Source organism: Mirounga angustirostris, unplaced genomic scaffold (genome assembly GCF_029215605.1).
Source record: "Mirounga angustirostris isolate CCGP_5_RB_7025 unplaced genomic scaffold, mMirAng1.0.hap1 SCAF_3, whole genome shotgun sequence".
NCBI classification, from domain to species: domain Eukaryota; kingdom Metazoa; phylum Chordata; class Mammalia; order Carnivora; family Phocidae; genus Mirounga; species Mirounga angustirostris.
Genome location: NW_026991711.1, coordinates 136,637,409 through 136,658,947, shown reverse-complemented (window position 1 = coordinate 136,658,947; position 21,539 = coordinate 136,637,409). Strand labels below are relative to the sequence as shown.

Here is a 21,539-nt window from a genome sequence, read left to right as displayed (position 1 = left end):
TCTTGAAGAGATGAGGAAACTGAGGGCGGGGTGGTCGAGTCGCAGGGCCCTGGTCCACACACACAGTAAGGGATGCAGTCAGAGTCTAACCACGGCTCTCCGACTGCAGATTCCAAGCTTTTTGTATCGTGCTGCCTCCTGCAGCCACAATGGAGTCAGAACAGCTTCAGATGAGGTGCAGTGTGGCTAGTTCATAAAATGCCGTGAATCAATGATATAAATGTTTCTCAAGGTATACTAAAAAAAGTAATTTCCAATCTGCATGTGACATTGGTGATAATATTTGTATTTAATCCTAACTACTTTCAAATAATGCAAATAGCTCCTCAAAATCACCTGGACATTAATTTTGCAGGGCATTATCAACTAACGGAGATACACGAGGGTAATCCTCCGAGTGAGAAAGCACAGTTTTCCTTTCATGCATCTAATAGACGATACGAGGCAAATGTTATTAAGATCAAGTTAGTGACTCCATAATCACATTACTAAGACAAATGCCCATAAGAATCAGTTCCTTGAACCATAGCAAATTGTTTCTGCCCAGATATTACCATATAAAATTGTGTTCAGGAAAATAAAGTCAATAATAACTCAGAAAAGGAAGAATGATTGGGGGGAAATGTAAGAATAGCCTGTTAATAAATTTTCCAGAGAGGCAGTTGCAAACAAATTCAGTCAGAAAAATATCCCCAGAACCAAAATATCAATATTCAGTGACTTAGTTACCTCTGAGTAATTTTAAAATTCTAGTAAAAGCACAAAAGGGATTATGATAAATCACAGACTTCCATAAATTCTCTAGACTATCAGGTTCCCTTGAGAGTCCCATTTGCCTACTTTCTCATCTGGACCCCTCAGAAAGGATTCTTTTGCCTATTTTATACTTCTCAGTGTAAAATTCTATTTTAAAACTTGACAGGGATGCACCATTAATATTAGTCCCGCCACCCTCCACATGGCTTAAATATCTAGGGTTATCTGCAAAGCATAATGCAAAGGAACTAAGAAGATCTGTTTTTTGTGAGCTGGTTATAGACTTTTTTGGATTGAACTATCTTCTCCTCTCTCACCTCCTATCCCTGACTACGTAGTTTGTCATCAAAAGGTATACAAAGAAAGACGTAGGCCGTGAAAGTCACATGAGCCCAGCTTCTTGCTAGTGAACAGCTCTTGTGATGGACAAAAAATGGAAAGTATTCTTGACTGTCCCCTGGAGAATTTAACATTCCCTGTGCCTTCCATAGCTAACATTAGTCCTGTTAGTACTGTTAGCACAAGTCACGGGTCAGGACCTCTGCAAGGGACAGTCCCATCCTCGGCCCTTTGATCGAGCGCCTCGGCTCATTTCCAGTGTCCCTCACTCTCCCACTGAATGTGGGATCCGTCCTTCCCACGTTTCCTCCTTCATACGTGATGTTCTTCAGTTTAAGAACACAGGGAGTCACAAAAACAAGACAGGATCTTGAAATTAGGACTGGAAAACCTCACCTGAAAGGAGTATTGCTTCTAAGTTCAAACTTAACTTTCAGCAGACTCAGTATTTTTAAGACAAATGCACTTAGAAAGCTGAATGGATTTGGGAAGTATGGATTGGGCACTGGGAAGAAGAAGGTCCTAAGAAGAACATTTTCACTCTAAAGATCAATCAGTACCTTTAGAGTCCATGGGTGCTATTTTCTGAATCCCAGACAGGGCATTGCAATGTGCTAAGAAGCGAATTATCAAAAAGAGAAATTTACATTCCAGTGTTCTCTCATTTAGCAGAACCAAGATAGGTTGCTCAGCATGTACACTGAAAGGCAGGATGAATGTGAGTCCATGTGGTGGAAGCACTCTTACTTCAGTCCACACTAACATCTGACCAGATCCCTATGGTCAGAATTCCAAGCTGGAACCCCTGCACATAGGCTCAATGCATGCCTTTGCCTGGGGCTGAAAGTGTCCATTTCTGAATGTAATATTACTGTTTCTTTAAAGTTTATACATACTCTAGAGATCTGCTCATGTCTCCACACTTATTTAATAGAGACTACTCAGGCTGTTTTATTTCCTGCTCGTTCGCAGATGAAGGTGCAGAAAGGCCACCTGTGAGAAAATATTTACAGTGACCTGGGGCAGGGAATATAAAATATTAATAACAGCAAAGAAAGGTTCTACTTTGTGATAAGATGGCAATTTATTTTAAGGATTTGCAAACAGGAAATGTAGATTTAAAACCTTGAATGTCTGCAACATAGGATGGTAGTTGTAGCAGATGTTGTTGGAGTCCTGCCAGACTCCCCCCACTCTTGACCTCACCTCACCCCCAGAGTCGTCATAGCTTTCTGGACAGTTGCCATATGCACATGCAGCTTCCTCTCTCAGGCATCTGCATTGCTCCACCTGAGGGCAGAGTGCTGGGCGGTCAAGGCCTGGAAGGGGCAACCTCCACCAAAGAGGCAGGAGAGTAGGAAGAAAAGTACGCTGGCTTCCTAACCCTCCACTAGTTTCTTAGACGGTTGCCTGAAAGAGTGAGCCCAGCTGAAACCTTCTCACCACACTTTTATTGGCTTTCCTTCTTCCTTGTCTCAGTGCTCACTCCCTTACAAGGCTTCCTGGGGGCATCTTCAAAAAACCCACTTGCAACTAAATCCTAGTCTCAGCTTCTAGGGAAACCCAAACCAAGAGAGTGGGTTAGCCAGACATGGCTGTGTGAGTCCTAGGTTACCCTGAGACCTCTGGGGAGGTGCTGGGCTGCACCAGCATTCTCAAAGGGACTTCTGTAAGAGGGACAGACCCCAGCTTATCATTTCCTGCTTTGCAGCAGACACATAGTAAGTGTAATATCCCTTGGGTGACACATGGAAAGACTTCCTTGTGTTAGTAAAGCATATTGGGTCTTGGAGGCCAATTCTACTCCATAAAGGGGTGAGGGCGCTCAAAAAAAGAGTGACCTGTGGCATGTCACTGACATGTTATCTGGTTTCTTCCTCCCACCTGATGCAACTCTCTCACCTGTCAGTCAACCTGATCACTCCTTCTCCTATCCTCTAGAACACTTAATCACCCACTTACCCTTAACAGTAAACATTCTACAGTGCGTCAGCATGCAAGTGGATCTCTGTGTGTGTGAGTGGAGTACCATGTGCCATGCACTGGGCCAGCTGTCTTGACTATGATGCCTTATTTATTCCTCAAAACAGTTAAATGAAATAATTTATTTAAACTGCTTCACACAGAGCCTGACTCAAAAGAAGTGCTTAATAAATTGTGGATATTCTTATCGATGGTAATATTAAAACAATCCTGCAACATCATTGCTATTTCATAGGTTGAGGAAAATCAGGCCCAGAGATGTTCAGGAACATGTCTGGGAGCATGGCTAGCAAGCAGAAGAGTTAAGACTAGAACTAGTCAGTTTAATCACCTCTCCATATACCTCTTCAATTATCATAGGAAATTGAAGTACTGCTTGCCCAGGTTCAATAGGAAAAATCAATTAAAGTAATAATTAAACAGAGGTTTTTTTTTTCAATCAGCCAATCTATATATTTATTTATATATATTTATCTCTATATATTAAGTCCAAGTCTCCAGGAAAATAGAAAACAGCACTGCTCCCCCTCTAACCCTCCAATTCCAATACTGGGGTCTGCTTGACCCTCACCTAGTGGATCAAATCCAATGCAGGCTGGGGCACCAACCCTCTTTCTCATTAGAAGAAATGTAAACAATCATTAGTTTTTCCCACTCTGATCCTGTGCCCCAGTTCTAATAACAGAGTTCCTACCTCAGTTGGGGAAATGGAGTTTCTGTCTTTCTACGACTCTCCCTTGGTCACCTGCCAGGTATCTTAATTCTTTTCAACATGGCCAACTGCCTGGTTCTGACAGCCCTCCCTGGGCCCCAGTCCCTCTCCAGCACCCTTCCGCAGCCAGGCCTGTTCATCAGCACACCTGGCTGCCTGCTTCCAACACTGGGCCTGCTTCCTGATTCCCTGCCCATCATGTGACCACTAGTTAGACCTACTCAGCCCATTACCCTACTAACCTGGGGGCCATGCTGCTCCAGTGTTCAGCCTCCTCCCATGTCCTGCCCAGCATGCCTGAACATGCCATCGAGACAGCTCCTACCTCCACCATGAGTGGCGTCCAGTTTCCAGGCTCTCCTCCTCTACCCAGCTAAGCACCAACTGAAATCCTGAACACTCTCTTGGCACTGTATGTGTTTCACTGGGATAAGCTGGGTCTGGTTATCTCTATTCATAAAAGTTGGTGTCAAGTAAGTTAGCAAACATGTCAACAAAGCTGCCCTGATGGAAGGCAGGGGACACTGGGCAAAGGACACACACCTGGAAGCGCCCAGAGTCAGAACACTCCGTCCATGGAGGGGAAAATCCCCTGTAGGCAGTGTGGTGAGGAAAGCAGAGCCTTGTAGACCTACATTCACAACTCTTCTCTGCCAATTCCTAGTCTTGTAGCTTTGGGTAGAATGATCCCAGGAAGCTCCATATCCTCATTTATGAAATGGGTACAATCTTTCTTATAAGATTATTAGCAGGATTCAATATAAATAATATATAGAGTTATATATAATAATATATATATGTCTATATAGTAATATATAGACAATATATATATGGTTCCTGGCACATAGTAGATGCTCCATACATAATGGAAAAGATTATTTCTGCCTTAGTCATATTGATATACATGTATAGGGTAACTATGTTTCTAAAAAGCAAATTATATTTTTCTATTATTCTAAGAACAGAGAATCTCTACATTCATTTTGTGTTAATCTTCAATTAACAATGGTTTTTCAACACTTAAATTCCAAGTTTCTCTGTCTCCCGGTCTGGATGTCAAGTGGTTTGAATGATCTGCAAAACACTTCAGCTCTCTGGGGGAGCTTGTATTCAAGGGAACCCTTCTGAAGAATCCTGCTGTAAATCAAAGAATCCTTTTGTGCTGCTACTAATCACCCCTTAATTTGTCTGCTTTGTACATCTGAATTATGATATACTAGGTTTTCTTAAAGTAGGCGTTCTCATATGAAGCATTTTATTTGTTCGTTGCATTATAAACATAACTACACTAAGAAAGTAGGAATGGTGTTAAGAAAGCCAATAGCTATGTATCACCGATAACTGAGGTAATAAACATGTGTCTTACAAATGTCTATACACATCCGCTGAAATCCAACTCACACGAGTTACAGACAATCGGACGAAATTTGAAATAACTAACAATCATCAAAACGGATGTAAGAATTCTCTGTGATAAGTACATCAAGATTTTTTTTCTTTTTTTTTTTTAAAGATTTTATTTATTTATTTGAGAGAGAGAGAGAGAACGAGAGAGAGCGAGTACGAGAAGGGGGAAGGTCAGAGGGAGAAACAGACTCCCTGCCGAGCAGGGAACCCGATGCGGGACTCGATCCAGGGACTCGATCCAGGGACTCCAGGATCATGACCTGAGCTGAAGGCAGTCGCTTAACCAACTGAGCCACCCAGGCGCCCCAATCAAGATTTTTTCTTAACTGTCCTGTACCTTCAAGGGATATCAGATTTTTTAGTAAGCATATTTAAATCATTTCTATTAATGGCTCAAGAAAAATTAACTGTCTCATAGCATATCTACTGTTTTGACCACACGGTGGGTTTAATATCAAGGAACAAGTTGGTCCTTTAAGTGCGTAGACCCTGAAACATAAATTCTTACAAAGCACATATTTTGACGATTCTTATTTTAGGACTATAAGCAATACTTGCCATTAAGTTTGGTAGTGCCTGGGTTTATTTCATGAGCTTAAATTCAGTACTGGAATTTATTGAGAGCTCCAAGTCCTTTTAAAAAATAAAAATGTAATGGTACCTAATCTCTGAATTTGTCAAGACATTTAAAATTGTATGAGCTGTCTGAAGAATTTATGGCCAAGCGCAGAGGCAAAATACTTCTAAGTCACATGTGTTCTTTCCTAACAGACAGCAAAGACAGGTTTGTCACTGTGACAGCACTTCGCTTCCATCGGAGTGTTAGACACAGCTCGATAAGATCATTCAAGCTGGCTGCAGGAAGTTGCGCTGAGAACAGACTCGTATTAGCATTCTGATAACTGCATCAGAGAGGCTGGCCTCCCTGCAGCAGAGAGCCGGTCTTGCATCCACCCAAACAAAGAATTACATGGCAACAAAACTAACTACAGTGTGTGGGTGCCTCATGCGGGACGCTAGACAACTTCCTGATCGGTTCCTAACCAATAGCATAATCTGAGCAGACAAGTCACAGGAGATGCCAAACAACCACTATAGAGTTGGCAGCTTTCACGTTTCAGGGGCTCATTAAATGTGTTCAGAAAATGCTCCCTGGTGAGAGCAATGTTCTCTGAAAATAATGGGGTGAAATGAGAGTAAATGAGAGCATCAGACAGGCTAAGACAGAAAGACAGAGAAGGACAGAGAGAGCCACATGATAGAGAGACATGCCTGTCCTTCAAATTTCATAAACAAAAATCCAACACTTTACAAACATTTTTGATAGAGAGACAAAGAGAGGGTAAATAAAAGCATATTTTACTTTGGGGGAAGTACCAGTGAGAGAGTGTTTTCCAAAACTGGACTAAAAATTGCCAGAGAATGTCACAGAAACAGATGAGAGCGTGGATAACATACAAGTGCCTACAGCAGCCAGGAGGGTCTGATCCCACAGAATGGCTGAACGATATTGACAGTTGAAGTCTGGCCATTCCAATACCGGGTACATTTCCTGCTTTCTCTATGCTAGCACTGCCCTCTTGTGATAAAAGGAGAGCATTGCAGGCATTGCAAAGTTGGAGGTCCACTCTAGCAACAAATTTTTCTTGGAATTAGTAAGAAAAAAGTACCAGAACCCCTGCTCTGTGGCAAGCTTTGCATTAAGTGGTTTATAGACTTTAACTCATTATGGTAAGAATTATTATCCCCAACTTATAGGTAATCTAACTTGCCTAGGTCACACAGCAATGAAGTAGCAGAGAGGATTTGAGAAGAGGTTTGATTTTAACCCCTATGTTGCATTAGGTAAACACACTTTAAATAAGCATCTATTACAGAGAGGTAGAACTTTTAATGAATTAATACACCATCTTATTCTCTGTTTTGTAGCATGGACTCCTAGTCACTAAGCAGCCATGAGAAATTCTCCTCTCACGTGACTGGAAAAATATACTTTTTGGGTGCAAAGATTAATTATTAAATCTAATATATTTCTAGGATTTAAATATTTACCCCATGCCAAAAAAAAAATAAAAGCCATTCATTTATAAAATCTGCAGAGAAAAACAGGACCCTGTCTCTCTCTCTTTCTGAAATACACATACTCACAGAGTTAAGTATGGTTGCCTATTTATTGCTTTTAAGTTTACTACTTACTGTGTATCACTTGTTCCAATGTTCACTTCTCACCCTGAATCCATTCAAATATTAATGAGATAAGAGTACACCCACAGCATTATTCATTCTAGTGGGAACGTAAAATCTCTAACTTTTAGGCCATTAAGTTAAATAGGTATCCAAGACAGGCAGGTTCTGGAGCACCAGAGTTCAGCTGTGGGCGTCTGAAGGCGTTTGTGTCCCAGTTAGGCTTAGGTAAGAGACTGAGTGTGGGGACAGGTATCAGTGGGAATGGGGAGGATTAATCCTTGATAGGATTTGTGTTGCTAAGTGGAAATCTACATGAGCATGTGATTCAGTTGGGATACCGTGGGCTGGTGGCGAGGTCTGTCAGCAGGTCCCCTTGCTGAGCACTCTGAATTTCAAGGGGTAAGACAAAGAATGGCCAAGGCAGAAAAAGTACCCAGAAAGTTGGAAGAAGTGCTTCTGACAATTACACGTGGACATGGGGTACGAGTGTTTGGGGAGTAGGTTTTGTTTATGGAGTAGTGGAAGCAATATAATTTATAGGAAGATATTTCCAAGGACAGCAGTCTCTAAAAGTTCATCAAAATAACAGGAACAGAACAGTCTGTGTTTTCTCCAGAATTCTCAGCACAAACACAGTTTCAGGGCCACAGCAAAAGAAATGAAAGCAATGTAGCACCAGCTCCTCAAGGAAGGTCTCTGAGAGGTAGGGCCCATTATCTCTTTCTTCATCCAGAGACTTTTGTCTCTCCCCTCCATTCCACGCTTGAAACCCAGACTGGGGGGGGGGGGGAGGGGGATTCACCTGGAGGGGAAGTAGGGAGGCAGGACAGTGTTGGCTTGGGGCTCTGGCGGGAAAGGCGTGTGTGAGAGAGAGAGAAGCTGGTTCCAACCAGCACTCAGTAGGATTTGATACCACTATCTGGTATGTCCTGAGTCAGGAGCAGACCCACAGGGTGAGACAGAGTCTGTCTGCTAGGTCATGCCTCCCCAGCTGGCAGGCTTGGGTCTCTAACCTCACTGGGTGGGCCAGCTCCAAGCAAAACTGGGAGGGAGCCTCCTCGCTCCCCAGAGTCCAACGGCTTTTTGTCTCTATCGTCCCCTCCCAGGAAAGGGCCTGAAGTTTACAGTACCATTTAGTGGAGTCTTTATATTTTAATACTTTTCCCAAATGTGGAATCAACAGCTTTCTTTGTCAGAATCTTAGGCACCAGTGATCCAAGGGGGGCGAAGAAGGGTCTATATACCACCAGCACCCACAGACACTAGAGGCTCTCGGGAGCAAGTGCCCTCTGAAGACCCCTTACAGACACCCAGGCAAATGGCCGCACATGCTGGCTAAAGGTAAGGATGGCAAGAGCAGGCCATGGATTGGGTAAGGAAGGCATGGTGATCTCCAGCTCTGTGGGTCACCACTATGTCATCCTGAGCAGACCACTCATTCACCTGGGGCTTGAGCAAGATACAACACAGTTGGGTCTGCCTACTAGGGTGGCTCAAACAAAACAATGTAAAGTGAAATGCTTTCTAAATGCTGAGAGTTACTACCACTATGCTTCTAGCATGTCACCAATGAGAAGTAAGTATGACCCTCAACATACAGTCCAAAGAATTCAAGAAGAATCTGGCAAACCAATCATAAAGAAGGCAAGAAGCTGTGTTTTTTTAACCTAGTGAGCAAAAAAGTATAAGGGAATGATGGAAAAGGAGAAAAAGTAGTATTATATTAAAGCAGGCAGAAAGGTAATATAAATTTATGGGCCAAATAAAGTATTTGTGCTCTTTGTATTCTTCAAATTTATGTGTAGTTTTATCTTCCTATTGCCATATAAAAGAAATAGGGTGATTTTGTTCAGAAAAAAAATTCCATCAAATCAATAATGCCTAATAAATGTATGACATAAAAATACTATATCAGAATCTGTGAAGGGTTTTCTTTCTTATTGCTCCTTATTTCAATTACTGGCATCACCACCTACCTCTTCCTCTGAGTCAGGATCCCCACTTTCCCTCAGCCCCCATACATCCCATCAACACAAACTCCAATCCTGTCACCTCCACCTTGTACATAGGGCCTTAATCTCCCTCCCTTAGCATCCATACGTATCCATCCCACCCTCAAACCCAGAAACCTTTTTGAAGAGATGGGCCATGCTAACTGATGATCTAAAAGGTGGTGTAAAGAGGGCCCCGCATCCCAGCAGAGCTTGTCTAAGGTGGAGCAAACTCCTGCAAGATGGGCTTGGAGGTAAGACGTGTGGAGCTCCTAGCTGGAATTGGGCAGGTAGTTTCGGGAGCTATAGGGGAAAAGCTTCTCCCCACATTCATTATTACTTCTGGTTGGCACCTGTACAACCGTAATAGTCAAGAACTTGAGCCCCAGAACCACAAAGAACTCCTCTGATACCTAATGGCTGTGTGATCTTTATTTAGCATCTACCTGTAAAATGACACTAATAATAGCACTAATCGAGGAAGGGCCCTGTAGTTGAGTAGCCAATGAAATAATGCATGAAAAGTGCTTTTCACACAGCTACCTGTAGTGGGCGCTCCATTACCATGATCTACGTCTGCTCTTATTTCCACCATTCCCGCTCAACTAACACCCCACTGAGGGTGGTAGAGGGTATCTCTGAAACTCAGAGATAAGTTTGGGAATTTATCACTACCATCTCTGACTTCTGACTCTCAGATGAGAAGAAAGGCACACAGGTCAGGGAGAGACTTGAATGAAAATGGAGGGGCAGGCTAGCAACAGCCCTACTCACTTAAAGATTTCACTCTTCTGTGCTGTTACCTCTTTTCTCTTTCCTTAATTCGCTCTTAGTCTCTTTTAACTTTTCTTCTTTTTCTTTTCCTGCCCTGCTTACCGTTTTTCCTGTGTGAACAACAGGAAGAACATGAAATTTGGAGTATGTCAGACCTGAATTTAAGTCTTCATTTGGCCACGTACATTTGTGTGGCCCGGGGAAAGTTACACCTAATGTCGCTGAGCCTTGTTTTCAAGCCCAGTTGTGAAATAGGGCATGAATGCCTAAAGATGATGCACACAGAATCCCTAGCAAGTAAGCTACAATGAAAGCACTTAGCAAAGTTGCTGCCGGTCTCTAGGGGTAGCAATTGTAGGCCTTCCCTTGCTTCTCTTCCCATGGCCCAAGCTCATTTCAGTCCCCATTGGGGTAGCTGATGGTTAATTTTATGGTCAACTTGGCTTAACCAGGATAACCAGTTGCTTAGTCAAACATTAGCCTACATTTTGTTGTAATCTAAAGATACTGTTTAACATTTACAATCAGGAGACTTTAAGCAAAGCAGATTATCCTCCATAATGTGGGTCGGTTTCATCCAATCAAAGGACTTACTTAAGAGCAAACATGTTTCCCTTGAGGTTTCCCAAAGAAGATGGAATTCTGCTTCCAGATTGCAACACAGGAATTTTGCCTGGGTTTCCAGCTTTCAGACTCAAGACTGCAGCATCAAGTTTTGCCTGCTCTTCACCCTGCACCATATGGATTTCAAACTTACCAGCCCCCATAATCATATAAGTCAATTCCTTAAAATATCTATCTATCTATCTATCTATCTATCTATCTATCTATCTATCTATCTATGTATCATCTATCCATCCATCTTCTATTTGTTCTATTTCTCTGGAGAACTCTGACTTAGAGACAGTACTATTCTGATTGGCTAACTCATCACCCTGATTTGGCCACGTCACTAGTGGGCAGAGATCCAGAGCCCATTACAAGGCCAGCACAGGTGGAAATGGCTTTTTTGTTTCTGCCTGTCAAACAGCTTGCCACGGGAGGAGATTCAGCCATCTTGCTCATTCTCTTTAGCTTCTTCCTCCCAGGGGGTGGCAACCATGTTCTGCAGGTGACGGTCTGAGCTGGCTGGATGGCTGGGCCCTCTGTGTTTCTCAGACTCCTCTCTGGAGGGTTGGAAGATATAGAAGTCAATGAGCTTTCTCATCTATATAGCTTAGTGATGTAAATCAGTCCAGAAAACCCTGGTTGGACAATGTGGGTGATGTACACAGAGGAGGCAGTAAGCCAGCTTTGATATAAAGCTAAAATTCCTAACAACTTAAGACAAGACCAAGCTCAGCTTAGGAAAGTTCTTGGCATGGGTTTGAGGTCAAAACTACAGCTGAAGTTAAAGGTTTGTTAAGATTTTAAAAACCCCACAGCTAATAACAAAGTGTTACTCAGCTATTCTCTGCTTGGACCCCGTGGTGAGAGAGAATTGGTCCAGGGCTATATTCCAGGAGCCCCTGGCCAAATCCTATTTTAATACCATCAAAATATCAGGCCAGCTTTGAACATTTGATGTCTCAGCACATCCATGCTGATGTTATTTACCATCCCTTAGGTACATCTGCTCTGCCTTTCTTCTTCTTCTCTTTCTTCCCTGTGTTTTTCTTCCCTTCTCCCTTTTCTCCCCTTTAATTCTCATCTTCCCCCCCTTTCCTCTCTTTCCTCACCTTCTTTTTTCAGTTCCTCCCCTCTCTCCATCATCACTCATTCAGGACCACCCAGAGGAGTGAGAAGAACCATCCTCTACTAGGTCCTGTCCCCTCCACACCTCCACACAGGTGAGACCTGGCTACAGTGAGCATCAGGAACAGCTCTGAGCAAGGAGCCCAAGGGTCCCCACCAGGACAGCAGTCTGCAGGTGGAAGGTGTGTGCAAAGAGACATGTGAAATCTGAAAAGATGACAAATAGCAGAGAGAGGGAAGGTGCGGGAGTCACCACATTTCTTTTGAGTCAAAAGCACAGAGTAGTGCCTGAGAGGCTATGTTCAGGTGACTGACTTCTTGGGTCTGAATCTTGATTCCCCTAATTTCTAGGTTGTTATTTGGGGCAAGTTATTTAACCAGTCAGGGCCTTACTTCCTTACCCATAAAACAAGAACAGTAATATGACCTACCCTATAGGGTTGTTGTGAGGAATAAAGGAGTAAATAAATACCTATTAGGTGCTTAGAACACCGCCCAGCACATGGCAGATACCCAAGAAATGCTAGCTTGTTCTCAGTTCCATTGAGAAACTAAGGCAGCTTACAAGAATAAAAAACTCACTTCTTACCTCGGCCCTCTGAACTCCAGGAGAAAACTGGCTCTGTGAGAGAGAAGAAGAGGGGTCGTCCCAACAAGCTTGAAAGGCACAGGTCCCAGGCAGTTTTTAATGTGACTTTCTATGCAGTGATCCACAGAAAAAGTATCTAAGTTACTTGGACTTGGGCACTGGCCTGAGACTGAAACCATCCATAACAATGGGAGTAACATTGGCAACTATATTCCAAATTCCAAATGCCCACTTTACCAACAATCTTTAGGATACTTTTCCATTTTTAGACGGTTGGCTTCCCATAACTTCAATATGCACATATGTTCCTACCAAATTTAAATCTCAAATTTAGGGCATTATAAATGTTTCTCACATTTGAAGTGTGTTACATATGAAGAAGGCTCAGAACCACTGCCTTAAACATGGTATTTGGCTGCAGGGTATTTGTCCCTTTAACTGATTTATAAATTTTTCTTGATAATTCTTTCTGATGTTACAATTAGCCAATTCCATTCCTGCAGTTTTTATATGAATCCTGAATATGCAGATAGAAAGCTTGTGCCATTTTCATACTGAGCTTGAAGGTGGCTTTTAGGGGCTGTCCTTTTGAGATTCAAGGTTTTGGCTCCAAACATTTGGGCCCCATGGAATAAGGATGAGCAAGGTTCACTGCAGATATGAGTTTGGGTCCAATTTTAAATAGTCACAAATATTGTGGGGGGGGAAGGAGAAAGGAGACAAAATGAGTTTTATCTACTAGGATGCTAAGCTCCTCAGAGGTCACTAATGAAGATCAAGCAAGCAAGTTCCACACTTTAGAAAGAAAAGATATTATTGGCCCTTCCACATTTGATAAGATGAGGCAGAGAAACAGTAAGAGAGCACGATTTATAGGGAGAGTGCATCAACCACACTTCCCCTGCATCACTACAGTGCCTACAAGGCTGACGAGGGGACCACTTCGACAACAAAGAAAAGTCAGGATACCAGATGGAGGAAGGATCTGAGGACAAACCTAGAAAAACTTGATTCTCTGTCCCCTTTGCTCGCATTTCAATTTATGCAACAGCAATTTATCACATTGCAATTGAATCGTTTGCATTTCCCAATAGATAGCAAGCTCCTGGAAGGCAGGCATCATGTTCTTGCCCTTCATGTTCCAACACCTGTCACCATTCTCAAACCATGGGAGACATGCAGTATGTATGTTTGTTGAGTAACTTAATAAAAGAATTCAACAAACACTTGTCTAACTCCTTCCTATGGAAAGAGGAGAGGAGTTTGAAAATGTAATTTTGATGGCATAAAAGATGCAGACCTAATGTGTCTGTAAAAATAATAATTATAAATCCTACTTAAAAAAAAAAAAAAAGAATATGTTATCTTACCTGGTGACTGCTGGTCTCAGATACTTTAACATCCAAAGACCCTGCCAGGACAGCATACCAGTTTGTTCCAATATCACCCTGGCGAAATACTGAAAAAGAAACAGTAAGGTAAATACACCGAATATAAGTTGGTTTTACCGTACGACCACTGGTCATTATAAGCATGACCTGGATCTAGCAAAGCTCTCCACCTTTCCTCTATCTGTTTCCATAAAAGCATGACATATTTCTCTTTTCCCCTCTGTCAACAAAGCTATATCCTATTTATTCTATGAAGTGGAACTCTATTAAAGGGAACTCTTTTATATTTATAGAGTAGTAATAAGGGATGATAACCCTAAATGCTATAAGATCCTTTGAATTTAAGAAGAATTCACTAATGTTTTATGTAATTTATCTTAAATATATTTCATAGTATTATGATTCTTAGAAAGTAATTACTCTAGATGGGGTACATACTAACAAGGTTATTTGATTCAACAAAATACTAGTCTTCAACCCCAATTTCCTAAATCTACTTATATTAAAAGCAATGTATTTTTAGAATAGAATGTTCCCTTTTAAGCTCATCAATAAATGAGTAAGAAAAATAAAATCTGTTTTAAAAATTTTAACCAGTATTATCACTGTCCTTTTTCTTATTTGTTTTATAAATTCATTGCTTTTAGGCCTTAAGAGTTAACTACTCTTTGGAAATGACTCTCATCAGAAATTTCTGAACCTGATTTTGCTTCACTTTGGTAATCTGAGAGAGAAAACATTTAGGTATTTAGAGAGAACCTTAGTTCTCATATCATGTTAAGACCAGTACTTTGGAAAATCATTCTGAAACACTGGCTCAAAACTCTCATACAAATCTGACTATCCTTTTAAATATCTTGGCTAAATAAATAGATTGAATGACCTAATATTTTAAAATTCTTTTCACAATTAGAGTCAGAGATCAAGAGACTCAATATAAAATCACATGACAACCCAGTGAGACAGTTGAATTCTGGCAGAGCTAGTGCTCCCTGCCTATAAGAGCAAGCTTCTAGGAGCACAATAATGATGACAAGCTGCTCTAAACTCCCCAGGACATGCCGTGAAAAGGCAAGAAGAACAATGGCATCCCACGCAGGTGCAGTAATAAGCTTAAGATGAGAGACTGATGAGTTTATAGCTGGCCTCTCCAGTAACTCTGCTATTCCTAGCCTTTGTAAGTGACTTAGTTTAGAGTTAGGGTTTTGCCTTTCATGAACTTCTTGGCCCCAAAAGACATCATCACCTGCCAATCAATTTTACATTACAAAATGAATCATGGAAGATTCATATTGAAAATGGCCTTAAGAAACAGAAAGTAAGAGTCTCATCCACAAAAGAATGAAGTTTCTGATGTCAGTAAGAAAAAAATATATATTGGTTTGAAAACAATATGTATGGATGACTTTTAAATATAAGTATGACTATGTGTGTACACATGTAGGAATGTAGGAAGACATCTTGAAGGATATAAAGTGTTAATAGCAATTTCTGCATTTGGGGATAGTACATGATTTTTCTCTTGCTTGTCTTCCAAATTTTCTACAATTATATTTGACAGACCCTGTTGGTCTCCCACTCAGAATCGTACACCCTCCTCCTCTTACCTAAGTTAACATAGATTTTATCAAGTTTCCACCCTCCTCCACAGGACTAAGAGCTCAGAGCATAGAGTTTCTTCCCTAGCTCCAGTGGAGTAATCATGATTGGTCCAAATCAATCATGGTGATCCCATTATCTTTGGCAGTGACTGGTTTAGATGCAGGTGTGTGATGCAATTCTGGCTAATGAAATAGGAAGTCTGCTGGGGGACTTCTGAAAATATACACAAGATGAAATAGTCCTTCAGCAGGGTATCTTTGTATTGTCATGTGATGGGGCTCAGGGCAGGTTACCCCAAAATATGCCAAAGTGGTGTATTGATTATTTTGAATCAAAGTTACTTGAGAAACAGCCAGTGCAAGGACACTCTGACCCTCCTCTCTGTCCCCTGGAGAGCAGGAAGTAAGTCTCCCATGTGAAAGGAACCCTTCCTGCACCAAGATGTAGACATCATTATCACCAGACAGAGAATTCAGGGCCAAGAAGCTATATAAACAAACTCTGCTTAGTTTCTTCACTAATTAGTACCCAAGTTTAAGTTTCTTTGTCTTGTTGGTTTTCCACAAACTTATTGTTTCTTTATCTAAAAAGCATATAAACAGCCTGCTTCTTAGGTCCCATACCTATGAGATGACCATATGTATGAATAATGTATAAAATTTAATTTGATTTTTTTTTCTCCCCTTAGTCTGTCTTATGTCAGTTTATTAGCCCAGCCAAAAGAACTAGTAGGGGTAAGGGGAAATTTTCCCCTCCTAACACATGTAATGCCTCTAATTGCTATAGCTGTCTTAGAATCACTTGGGTCAAGTCTGACAACAAAAGCCAACACCTGAGGATGCACAGCAAAACATATACAAAAACAAAATGGGAGAGACATGTGACCTTAGTAATGTCTTCAAGTCACTTAATTAACCAACTCTGAAGCCATCCTATCTCAAGACTTCTTGAATATGAGTAATTGATTTTTTCCCTCCTTATAGGAGTAATTGATATTCAAGCCCGTTGGGTGGGAGCTTTCTGTTATTGTATCATAAAAGTGTCCCAACAGATGGAAAAGCATTATTTTTTAATGAAAAACAAACTTTAATGCAGTTGCCACCCTCTTGTTTTCTTTCTGTGCCCATTATTCACACCTGAAATAGATGATATCACTCAGGTTGATTCAAAACATTTCTATTAACATTCATTAAGAGTCCTTTTATCTTTATTTAATATCCTACTGACTCACATATTTCTTGGGGTAAAGAAAATATTTGAGTTTCTAAGGATTTAGCTGAATATATGAATCAGTACATCCTTCCAGTTCCATCTTCCAGGCTACCCTGGAAGAACATTTACATGCTGTGAACAAAGTCAAAGAAATCTATCTCCATGGGATAACTACAAATGATCACAAACCATACACGAAAATACACCACTGGAGTTACATTTCTTACATGTTATTCCTTTTTCCAGATTCTCGTAATAACCACATAAACAAATCTGATGAAGGAGATTTGGGTGAAATTTCTCAAAAGCTTTAACTTCTTTCAGCCTTGTGAATATTATATCCACATCTTCACTGGATCGTTCCAATGGTCTATAAAGGGGAGAAAAGGCACAAAAAGCTGTATCAATAAGGATTTACTTCAGTCAACATGCATTATGTTAATTACATTCAAATTTATGCAACCATCCCAATTGCAAGTATTTCATTGCAAACATTTATACACCTATCCCCATCACAGGTATTTCCAGGCTTTTGTCGACCATTCAGCTTAAGTCACAACTATTGCAGATGGTGCAATACTCTTGATTTATAGTAAGGAATGCATATTTGATCTCTATCCACGGTGGATAGACACACAGCTCCTAAAACTCTTGTGATTTCCTATATAAAAGCCATAGGGGCATCTTTTGTTACAAAAGTTGATCTTCTGTCCTTAGTTCCTGAAGTATTTCAGAGACATAAAGGTAAAGTGGGTGTCTTGCTATTCATAACAAGACCCTCTCTTTACAACTGCATTTATGTTACTAAGGTAACTTTTGGAAAACCTTTAGTAACCTAAGGAGGGAGGCTTGTTGCCAAGGGAACCAACCATGTGATTAGAGGGTTGGAACTTTCAGCTCCACTTCCTAACCTCGGGGAGAAGTCTGGAGATTGAGTCAATCACTGAAGGCCCATGATTTAATCAATCATGCCTACATAGTGAAGCCTCCATAAAAATTCCTTACCTATGGGATTCAGAGAACTTCCAGGTTGGTGAACATGTGAAGATTTGGGGCATGGCATGCTCAGAAAGAGCATGGAAGCTTCTGTACTCCATCCCATACCTTGCCCTATGCATCTCTTCTGTCTGGCTGTTCCTAAATTATATCCTTTTATGTTAAAAAAAAAAAAAGCAATCTAGTAAGTAAACTGTTCTCCTGGTTTCTGGTGAGCCACTCTAGCAAATTAATCAAATCTGAGGAGGAGGTGGTAGGAACCTCTTCGATTTATAGCCCATCAGAAGCACAGTGACAATCTGAACTTGTGATTGGCATCTGAGGCATGCACAATGGGGCAGTTTCGTGGGACCGAGCCCATAACCTGTGGGATTGGATGCTATCTCTAGGTAGACAGTGTCAGAATTGAATTGAATTGAGTTGAACTGTAGGAGATCCAGCCAGTGTCTCAAAATTGCTTGGTGTGGAAAACCCACACGTCAGTGTCAGAGTGTTGGGTTACCACAGTAGTGGAGAGAGTGAAGGAAACACAGGAGGAGTGTTTCCTTTGCAGACGGCTAAAGCAGGAATCAGCGTCCAAGTCTTGGCCTGAAGTGGCCAATCAGATAAATCAAGTGGGTAAAAAGAGTAAAATATAAGGGGGGAAAAAATCTCTCCTACATGAAAACAATGGTGAAATCACAAAGATGAATGAGAACTGAAACTGAGCCTCAATGTGGGCAATACTAGAGGGAATGGTGGGGAGCAGAGTTAACTGCAAAGATGGGACTGTCTAAAAGGAGCAGGCCTTCTTTGGCTGTTATCCTTATTACTGGTTTTTTCTGTGGAAACATGGGCCCAGATGTTGTCATATCTTTCAATTGTTCAAGGAAAGATATCTAGATATTTTGTTCACATTCCTTAAACATTGTGTAGTTCACACAAATAACATCTATGGACTAGATCCAACTTGTTGCCCACCATTTTGTATTCTCTGGATTAAGATGACAAACAAATATGGGACAGTTTTGCAGATTATATAACTGTTTCCTCTCTTTCCTTTGCTCAGTTTTCTAAGTCTATTCCTTCAATATGTTTTGCAGGATCATTTGATGTTCCTTGATAGATATTTCACATTACACAGAAACTATCCAGCCTCATGTGTGCTCCCGAGGCTTCTGGGATCAGAAGAAATGAGCTGGTCAAAGACTTGACTGAGACAGTAATTCTCACTAAATATCCATGTGCTTCCCTAAATTTACCATCTTCCCTTGCAGTTATGTTGGAGCCATGCTGTAGCTAGTGGGCCGTGAACAAAACTAGCATGTATCACTTCTGAAATGAGACTGTTAAAAGCCATGGGATGTCTTCTGTCTCTCTTTTCCTTAGCCACAACTTTGCAGTGTTATGGGTTGAATTGTGTCCCTCTCATAAAATATGTTGAAGTCCTAACATCTGATACCAGTGAATGTGACCTTATTTGGAAATAAGATCTTTGCAGATATAATCAACTCAATATGAGGTCATGCTGATTAGGGTGGGCCATAATCTAAGGACTGGTGTTCTTATAAAAAGAAGGAAATTGAGACACAGAGACATGGGGAAGATGGCTATGTGAAGGTAGAGGCAGAGATTGAAATGATGGATCTACAAGCCAAGGGACCCTAAGGACTGATGGAAACTACCAGAAGTTAGAAAGAAGCAAGGAAGGGTCCTCCTCTAGAGCCTTCAGAACATGGCCCTGCTGACACCTTGATTTTGGACTTCCGGTCTCCACAACTGTGAGAGAATGTATTTCTATTTTTTAAGCCCACCTAGCTTATGGTATCTTGTTTGAGAGTCCTAGGAAATTAATTCAGAAGACATGTGTTTTAGATGCTATAGCCACAAGATGGAGACTGTGCAAGTGACAAATAAAACTCCATTGTGTGAAGTTACTGAGATTTGGTGTGTGTGTTTAGGGTTGGGGGATTGTTACCACACCATCATTTAGCATCACCTAGACTAACACAGAGGTCAGGACTGGATGTGCCAGAGTCCCAAGAAACTTGGGACATTGTAGGAGGAAGATAGATCCCACCATGAGAGATGACCACTTCTGGAGGACATGAGCAGATGACCTGTCACTAAGGGGAAGACCTAAACTCATGAAAGCTTACTTAAGAGGCTTTTCACCTATCCCCATGACATTTTCAGGCCCAAGATAATTAGACTCAAAGAGTAGGCCTACAACCAACCTCCCAATAACCTCTACTGAAAGGACTTGGACCCAGTTTCCCAGGGAGGAGGAGGGGAAATCCTGATGCATTAGTGTCCAGTTTATGAGATAACCAAGTTCCCAAAGAAAAAGTTCCTTCACCAGGGAAGGTATAGCACATCAGGACCAGTGCCTCCTTCTACCTATTGGCTCTTTGTGAGGGCTTTATCAACTCCCTACCAGAAGGTATGTTCCCAAAGTGAAGGGGCTTTGAAACAGTGGCTACAACTTCAGCAGTTAATCAAGGGGTACAAATGACTTTCAGCAAGTATCCTTGTGTGCCCAATGAGAATGCATGTCACAGGCAGTGAGGGCAACCGGCAGAGGTGCCCCCTGGTGAGGAGTCATGCCAGCGGGGCACACTTGGTGGGAAGCAGTGTTGGCACCAGCAGGAAGTCAAACTCAGCCCAGCAAGCAGCGTGTGAACTCCACGGGCTGCTGTCACAGCAGTGCTGGCACTAGCCTGCAGGCCCAAAGCAATGACAGCATTCAAATGGCCACGGGAGGAATCACAAGAACCACATGAGCTGGAAACTGACGGGGCATTGATATGGTAGATTCTACTTAGTTACAGAGGAAAAAAGGTAAGTGGAGATTAGAATCCACCTTCCGTCAAGAAGAGAAGCAGCATCCCATTTTGTGCACTCTCCCTGGCATGTGTCCCATCTCAGGAAGGCAGACCAGGACAGCTTAAACACATTTTTGGGCCAACACCCTCCAGAAGAAATAGAAAGCAGCAGAAGAAAAACTTAGGTACTTCCATACGGTCCAAAACAAACACAAAAGAACTTCAAGATTTGTAACCAGATTTTGTAAGGCCAAGTGACCAAAGACACTTGAAAAGACAAAGTTAATTTGAGATAACCAGGACAACTTTGAAACCTCTCTTCCTGATATTTTCTTTAGGCATCCCCAAATTAGGTCCTATTAATGTTGCCCACAGAAACAATGAAAAGCAATGTTTTATCTGTCATTGTTTTTACTGGGTACTTCCTGGAATGTGGAAAACTGCATTCAGCTATGAACTAACATCTTTACTATCCCACCTCTGTAATCTACCACTGGTGGGAGTCCTTCTGTTGTCCCTCTTCTCTTGTGAATCCACAATTTCCTAACGCTGCATGGATTCTCATCTCTGTGGAGGTCATGCCTGCAACAAGTCCTTGGTGTGTGATGATATTCTAGAGTGACCTCAAACTAACTCTTCTCTCCTACATTTGCTACTGCACCTGCACTCCTATTTGCATGCATGGAGCAGCCTCATCTTCACCTTCACCATACTCAGGTAATTCTACCTACTCAATGCCTTTCAAATCCATCCCCTCCTCTCAGCCTCTCCTGCCACTGCCTCAGTTGAGTGTGAATGAAGGGCACATGAAGCTTGTGTTGGGACATGAAGCTAAACATCATGGCAGCCCTTCCTAGGAGGATGGAGAGCTTGGTTCCATCTAGTAGCCAGCACAAGTATTTTAAGAAGGGTAGTGGCAGGGTTGGATGTGCATTTGAAAAGATCACCTTGGCAAGTCAAGGCAGATGTGAGGGAGTAAAGACCAGCAGGTAAGAGACCAGTTAGCAAGCTCTTACAGTGTTTCAAAATGATGATGTGGGCTTCTCTAATTATAACTCACTC

General features: G+C 41.6%; 1 protein-coding gene across 8 annotated transcripts in view; it reads right to left on the bottom strand.

The window, feature by feature from the left end:
- RAPGEF4 (Rap guanine nucleotide exchange factor 4) overlaps positions 1–21,539 on the bottom strand; it is a 289,375-nt gene that overhangs the window by 218,989 nt on the left and 48,847 nt on the right. For 7 of the 8 annotated variants that reach the window (XM_064586688.1, XM_045868609.3, XM_045868610.3 and 4 more), the window contains exons 2-3: positions 16,905–17,047; positions 13,843–13,931 (exon numbers count right to left, since the gene is read on the bottom strand). In XM_064586688.1, the coding sequence (XP_064442758.1) occupies positions 13,843–13,931; positions 16,905–17,047 (232 nt within the window). Of the gene's footprint in view, positions 1–13,842; positions 13,932–16,904; positions 17,048–21,539 lie in introns of those variants that run through there. The other variant, XM_064586686.1, reaches the window with a different exon arrangement.